The sequence below is a fragment of the Crocodylus porosus genome, unplaced genomic scaffold (assembly GCF_001723895.1).
Source record: "Crocodylus porosus isolate Cpor-Errol unplaced genomic scaffold, CroPor_comp1, whole genome shotgun sequence".
NCBI classification, from domain to species: domain Eukaryota; kingdom Metazoa; phylum Chordata; order Crocodylia; family Crocodylidae; genus Crocodylus; species Crocodylus porosus.
This window is the reverse complement of record NW_017728886.1, coordinates 17,929,032-17,937,137: the sequence shown is the minus strand read 5'-3', so window position 1 is coordinate 17,937,137 and position 8,106 is coordinate 17,929,032. Positions and strand designations below refer to the sequence as shown.

Sequence of the window (8,106 nt, the reverse complement as noted above, 5' to 3'; positions counted from 1 at the left end):
AGTAAATTGGATGCTTATCTTGCTGGGATCCTATGACCCCAGCTGACTTCCTGCCCTTTGGGCAGCGGGCTGGACTCGATGATCTCTCGAGGTTCCTTCCAGCCCTGATGTCTATGAAATCTATGAAATCTATGAAATATCACATTTACCCAAAGAGTCGTGTCTGCCTATGCAGCTTGTTGCAAACTTGTTCACAATCTACTGGGATCGCTGTATTTTATAATGAGCCTAAAAGTCCCTTAATTTTTTTTTCTGTTGCTTTTTAAAGAAAGTGAAGGAGAGAATAATTGAGGGGGAATCTCTTTGGAAATATTTTCAGCATTTCAGATATGTTGATGATTGTAAATTCAAGTCCTTAACTATGTACTTAGTGAGCTGTCTCATAGGGTGACATGATATACGTTTTTCCTATACCTAATATATTCTTAATTCTTTTTTTAAATATTCTTATTTAATTTCAGAGTGTCATGAACATGATGCATGTTATAAGTATTCCATATTCCTTAATGAAAGTGAATCCACTTTCCTGGATACAGAAAGTCTGCCAGTACAAAGGTAAGGACCAAGAGTACATGTTGGTATATTTTGAGTATCGGATTTGGCAACGCTGGTTCTTGATGCTGTTGACTTGATGCTGTTTACTGTAACATGGTGAATGACTCATTTCCTGATTTTAAAATTTTTTCCACACAGTAGATTAGTAATCTGTTTGCTCTTATTTTAGCAAAAGTCGCTTGTGTAAAATCCAGGGACATGCACTGGGCATTAGTGGCACATCGAGATCAAAGAGATATCAACCTCTCCTCACTACGCATGCTAATAGTGGCTGATGGCGCAAATCCTTGTAAGTGATGCCTGTAAAATCAAACAGGAAATGAGTATCCTATTCTGTGTTTCATTTCTGACATTTCAGACTTCAGTCACATTAGCAAAAAAATGTTTCACAAAAGTTTGAGGCTGCTGCAAACCATGTGATGTTTATGGAAACAGTAATTAATTTTGGATTTTTTAAACCTACTTTTCTTTATCTAATCTTGAAGCAAACTTGATATTCCACATAACGTAAGTTGCAGTAAATCCAGTTTTGTTTAACATGACAGCCATATGTAAAGAAAAGTAAATGATCTTAAACTGTAGAAAAAAGCAGAAGGTTTGCTTCTTTTCGGTGGCTTTGGAGTGTGGAAGCAGGGAAAATAAACCTGAGGAGTTCAGGTGGCACCCTTGCCTTCTGCTCTCCCAACTTTTTCAGTAACTCCTTCCTCTCTCCTTACTATGAGACCCTGCTTTCTTGAGCACATGGAAGTGAGGGGCAAATATGTAAACACTGGCTTAGTACTGTGGGTACCCATAGACTTAGTTCATCGAGAATTGACTCATTTGACTTTTTTTGAAACTGCTACAGGTTTTAGCACAGGTAGTCCATAAATACACTTTTAAGCAGCACTTTTGTACTCACTTATATATGGTACAAACTATGCATGTTATTAGTCCACAACCAGAAGGCTCATGATTGACCATATAGTTCATTTGGGTTGGAATTTTGCGTGGAATAATGGCATGGTTCTTGAGAACTACATATGGATCACTACTTAGTTTTAATGAGTGCTTTCTTCATGTATCATAATGTACCAAGGTATATATGTTCTGTTCATCCATTGTAACTTGCTTTGAATTCCTAGAATAAATCTTTAATGTGTCTCTTCTTAAGAAACATATTTTACATGAAATTCACGTGTAGGTCCATGAATAGTGGCTCTTCTACTTGCAAGTATTAAAATGATTTATGCTAAAATTGAATCTTTAATCTACCGTATCCCATTATGGCAGATACACTGTATGGCCACCCAGTAATTAGATTCTATAGAATCTAATTATTGTTGATTTGCCTTGAATATGTCCCCTTCCTACCGCTACACCAGGGAAAATAAACCTGGGGAGTTCAGGTGGCACCTTTGCCCTCTGCCCTCCCAACTTTTTCAGCAACCCCTTTCCCCTTTCCTTACTATGAGAACCTGCTTTCTTGAGCACGTGGAAGTGAGGGACAAATTTGAAAACACTGGCTTAGTACTGTGGGTACCCATAGACTTAGTTCATCAATAATTGACTCATTTGACCTTTTTTAAAACTGCTACAAGCTTTAGCACAGGTAGTCCATAAACACACTTTTAAGCAGCACTTTTGTACTCACTTATATACGGTACAAACAATGCATGTTATTAGTCCACAGCCAGAAGGCTCATGATTGACCATATAGTTCATTTGGGTTGGACCCCAGTAGAGCCAACAGCATTTCAAGCCATGGTGACCCCATAGCTTAGCAGTGCTCTGTATGTGTGTGTACTCCAAATACCCAGCACAAGGATCCATGTTCTAATTAGCCCCCACTCATGACTGGAACTACATGTTCATCATGAGTCCTGGGATCCTCGAAAACATGTATGCGGATGTGGTACAGGGCAACCTGGTCCAGCTTTACCTTGGGAGGGCAGAGCCATGCTAATCATATGTGACAGGCTGAGAGAACGGGACAGAAGGATTCTGGTTGAGCTTTTGGGGGCTCCACTTGGTGATGTTCGCCAGGCATTTAAGGCTGGTAAAAAAAAAAAAACTGGAATAACTGGAAATGGAAAAAAGGTACAGCTCTGCTGTGGTAGTAAAAAGGAAGTAAAAATGTATTCTGCGCAGTTGCTTACTGTAACTTAGAAAAAGAGCCGGCACTGAGGGGGACCGAGAGCAATGGGGACTACCATCTATCTTATTTAGATGGGCTACACTAATCTATCATTGTAGTGGATTCCTATCAGTATATTCACCTAATATGAACCATGTGTTTTGTTGTCATGCTCCCTGTTGGCTGCATTTAATCAACTTCATAGTTGGTTTCTATTACTGAGCCCATGCTACTTTTGTCAGGAGTTTAATGATAGACAGTATATTTAATAAAGTTTCCTTGTATGTGAATGTGAGACAAGGGGTTTCTTCCCCATGGTAATTGTGGGACGGGGGACAATTGTACCATATTCAGGTAAATATAGTAATCTTTTCCTAGGTGCCTTAGATAATTTCTAAATGTTTTGTCATGAAAAACCTACATACTTGAACAAAGGTGCTTCAGAAATTAGATTATTTTTCTTTTGTTGTTTTTTCTCTTCAGGGTCAATTTCTTCCTGTGATGCATTTCTCAACGTCTTCCAAAGTAAAGGCCTAAGACAGGAGGTCATTTGTCCATGTGCTAGTTCACCAGAAGCTCTCACCGTGGCTATTCGAAGGTACGGTGTTGAACAAACTAAAATAGTATTCAGAACTTTCAGTTTCAAAACAAAGAAATGAAACATCATATTCATTCAAGATCAATGCTGCATAGTTAGTTTCTACAAAATGGGTACATTTTGTATCTATCTTTATTTGTATAACAGTAAGACATGTAGAATTTACTGCACAGTAATTCATCTTAGAGAAGAACAACAGTTACCAATTTCATAATATGATTTTAATATAAAATTAAACAGACCAATAGTTTAAATCCAGCTCTGGTAAAATACTGTGGGACAACTCAAGTTTATTAAAATGAGCTAAATGAAATGTAACAGAAAAGGGGGGAAATTGTGAGATTCTAGGACTCAACAGGTACATCTACGCAAGATGTTTACTGCAGTTTATCAGCTGACTAATTAGCTCTTCAGTAAAGACTCAGCCTGTACACATGCAGCCCTATTAGGCCTCAGGAAACTAATTAACTCTGTTGCAGGATGATACTTGTAAATACAAGTACTATCCTGAAGCCAGGTTCTTTATTGCACAGCCATGTATGTGTAAACACTGATGGGGCTGGCTTGGTTATGAGAGTGCTTCAGTGCAGGGCACCCTCATGCCCCAGCCAGCTTCTCCACAGCGTGTTGAACCAGGTCAGAGCATCCCTGAGCTGGCAGGTTGACCCCCCCGACCCCTGCCTCCCAGGCTCCCTACCAGCCAGGGCTGCTCTGACTTGGCTCAACATGCTGCACTCCCAGGAAAGCTGCTAAACCCTTGTATTCATAATTGTGAAGAGAGTGGCAACCAACCCTGAATTTTGTGACACATTATAATCTGGAGTGTAGAAAAATACCATTAGCAATAAATGAACAGTTAGTATTAAATGAACAGTTATTTAACCAGAAACTAAAGCTATGAAATGTAGCTGAAAGGTAAAAAAACCAATTTCTTATACATAATTCTGGTCAAGTTGTTTGTGCAACTCTGTCTGAAAAAATATCTCCAGTTCACACCAGCCCTTAAGCTTAAACAAGTGCTTAATTTTAAGTGTAAGTCATTTTACTATAATCAGTGAATGAAAAGCCAAGTAAAAACTGATTAAAATAAAAGGTTTATGTTTTTAAACAAGAGGGATGTTGGTGCTTTTGCACATGTGGTCTTTTAATTCAAAGATCTCAAACTGCTTTACCAATTTTTAATATAAACAAACTTACACACTGTGAAGTAAGAGGTGTCTCTTATCCCCATTTCATAGATAGAAAAACTGAGGTACAGATATGGTGAGTAACATGCACAATTTCATTAGTCTGTAATATAGGTGGAAATACAACATTTACCTTGTTGTTTTTGTGTCTTAGTCACAAAACTTCTCCTCTTTCCTCTAATGACCCTCTGTTCTTAGAAATGTCTAGTGGAAATGCAGTTCAGGATATTGTTTGTAAGCTAAAAAATTTTCATATCTTGGAATCAGGCTACTTGAATTCCCTCTTCTCTTGATTACTTAGTAGAGATGCACGTTGGAGAGGCTTGTGGTTGCAAAACAAGAGCTGCTACTAAACTGTATTCTAGAGTCATCAAATCTGGATGCACTAAGTAAAATAAAGGAAAATGTATGCAGGATTATGAATCAGCCTTTGGCCTATTAATTGTGTGAGGAAAAATATGTATTAATTAGGCATTTGATTTTCATCTTTAGCATTCTATGAACAATGTGTGTGCAGTTAGGAGGGGAAGGGTGAGAGAAAGTTGATCAATAATGTGGTTGAGAGACTACATTAAATGATGGGACCATTATTCATCATAGCTACTTGTTTACTAGTCTCCATTTGTTATGCTCTAATGCATTTTCAAGCATGCCCGTAGCCCTCTTTCTTGACAGTGTCAGTTGAGAAATATGCCTCATAGCACCTATTAATTGAAATTTATGGTACCAATCACTACAAGTCTTACATGACCCTGATTGTCTGGGGCCCATCTAGTATTTCAAGCACAGCAGAGGAGATATGTCATATAATAAGAATATTATCTTTTAACGTAAGCTTGTGTTATGATGGATTACATAGCAAAACTGCAAAAACTTCAGATGAATATTGGCTTTTTCATTGATTTTGAAAATAGCTTGAGTCTATCTGCATTACAAAGGACCATTATTCTTAACCAAATCAGCATCATGTTATCCTCAGTTTTGCATTTTAGTACACAATGTGGTATGAGTTTCTAGCCAACCATAGAAACCCTGGCACTTCATTCTGAAATCAGTAACTTGTGTAAGTCAAAGTTAGCTTGTTCAAGCTGCAGACTGTATACGTAATATTGGAATCACTAATACAAAAGTACTGAAACAAGCTGACAGAGCACCCTATTGCCTGTGTTGTAGAATCACGTAATATTTGTGGGTGTGTTCAGACGTGCATAGACTTTTGGTTTCCAAAAGGGACAAGAAGCAGCAGCGCACCTTGTACCACTGCTTCTTGTGCCCGGGGAGTGCCTGTGCCATGCATGCTTTGGCACACAACAAGTTGCCCCAGCAGCCTTACCTGGGGGCTTCCTGGGGCTGGCTGGCAGTGGAGTGAAGCCTGGCTGGCAGGGTAGTGGGCCCTGGATTGGACAGCTCCGGTCTTCAGCAGCACACACTGGCCAAGTGTGCGCTGCTCTGGGTTTTTTTCCATGGGTTTTTCCGACCCCTGGATATGTGTTTGCAGCACCCCATACCACACAACCACAATCATCTGGACATGCCCTGTGGGGGTGAATTTAGGCAAATCAAGGAATTGCCATTCACAGAGTCTTAAATTCATGTAACATGCAGGAGTTATTGTCACATAAAAATTTAGTATGGAAAGGTAGTTGTATTTTAACATAATTGTGTCATGGTGTCTCTGCCTGTCTATATATAGCCTAAATGTAGAAACAGAGTGTAAAAAACTCTAGAGTCCTTAGTATCTTTCACTTTCTTCACTCCCTCACCTTTTCCCTTGTGTCTGTGAAATGGGGCTAACTCCTCTCATTGACAGGACTGAATTAAGGTTTGTAAAACTCTGAAGATTAAACAAGTTGCAGTGTGTAAATACTGTGTATTACCTTAATCTCTATAGCAGTGCATTTTTGGATAGGCACTGAAATTGAAAGGTGGTATATTGGGTTACCAATAGTGACTGGAGACAAAGATTAGGTCAGATGTAAAAGCAAAGATTAAGGTGGTAAAGAATAAATCCAAATTAAATCTGAAATATACTACTATTAAATGTGAACATAAATACTTGGTATTTGTTATGGTATTCCACTGCGAATAGGAAAATACTAGCATTTGCCTGTTTAAAGTATCCTGTCTCTTAAAATTATAAACAATTGTTCCAGGCCAACAGATGACAGCAATCAGCCCCCTGGCAGAGGAGTATTGTCCATGCACGGTCTTACCTATGGAGTAATTCGAGTGGATTCTGAAGAAAAGCTTTCTGTTTTAACTGTGCAAGATGTTGGCTTGGTGATGCCAGGAGGTAGGGATCAGAACCGGATTCTCTGAAATGTGCTTTGTGGAACATATGAACCTTTTTCATTTATTGCAGTGTTCAGTGACTGCAAATACCATACTTTCCAAAGAAACAAGAAACACTTGCATAAGAATATGGGTGTTGTAATACATGACGAAACACCAAGAAACATCTCTTCTGTGTTGACTCTGCTGCTTCTTCCACTCATTAGTAACAGCTGTCATTTTAAATGATTTACTCTGTTTTGCTCATGAAGAAGTACTGATTTGTTACCATTAGCTAGCTGAGCCAAAAAATACAAATACTTGAACCCTAAGTTCGGAGTTTAGAACATTGTTATGCATAGCTGTAACCCAGGTCAGGCTGAAGTACTGTAGATTATAAAATAAGATAGTGTAAAATATAAAAAAGCTCCTTGCCAAAGACTTGCAAAATGTTTCCCTAAGCTCCTGTGCCGAGGCACAATTGCATTATTATAAAAAAAAGATAAATGTTTTTAGACTATGGTAGTGATAAATTCAGACTAAAGGCAGAACGTCCAAAGATGACATCTAGATTTAACTTCTAAACTGATTTTATACAACGGCTGCGCAGATTGGAAAAGGCTAATTTTTTTAGTTTTTCTTTATAGAACTGCTAAATTATATACCAAATAAACTCTCAGTTTCACATTTACAAGTGAAGCAAGTTAAAATTTTTTTTCTAATAACCATAATATAAAATAATTCCCTAGACATATCAGATTGTACTGGATTATATAGGCTGATCCAATTTAAAGCAAGTTATTGTATTATGATTACCTTTACAGTAAGTGAAAAAGCAGTTTCCAGGACTTTTACCCTTGCACATATAAAGCCATTCTAGTCTGCTTCTCTCTTCCCTCTGTCACCCTGGCTTCCTTCCAGTTGCAAAGCTTATGTTCTTGACAGGTTCCTACTCCAGGGTAAGCTGCTAAAAGGCATACCTGATCTTAATCTGATGCTTATGACTGGAAAGAGCAGAAATTCAACAGGATCTTTATTGTAGTGATACGATGCATCACCCCGTCACAACATTAACTGACTTGCTGGGTGACCTTCCTGTTACCAGTTTTCCTGCTTCCTTTGGTGTCCTTCTGCTCCAACAATTTAACTCAGAAGAGAACATAGCCCTCCAGATTCTCCCCCTCTCTGCCAGTTGCTTGCTGGACTCTGCTGCCCCAACCCTCACACTGTGCTGCAGGGAACTGTAAGCTGGCCATGGGCAGTCTGGGTCAGCCCATCAGGGCTGCCCTGTGCACTGCTGCCACCTCTCGCCAGCCAGACTAGGGAAGCCTATAAAGTACGCTGAGATGTGTGCACAGGGCAATCTCTTTGACATCACA

At 38.9% G+C, this 8,106-nt stretch overlaps 1 protein-coding gene across 1 annotated transcript in view; it reads left to right on the top strand.

The window, feature by feature from the left end:
* Window positions 1-8,106, top strand: part of DIP2C (disco interacting protein 2 homolog C) — a 209,614-nt gene that overhangs the window by 100,513 nt on the left and 100,995 nt on the right. Inside the window, exons 15-18 of the mRNA XM_019530709.1 lie at window positions 462-555; window positions 725-844; window positions 3,155-3,269; window positions 6,610-6,749. Of these exons, the coding sequence (XP_019386254.1) occupies window positions 462-555; window positions 725-844; window positions 3,155-3,269; window positions 6,610-6,749 (469 nt within the window). The remainder of the gene's footprint in view (window positions 1-461; window positions 556-724; window positions 845-3,154; window positions 3,270-6,609; window positions 6,750-8,106) is intronic.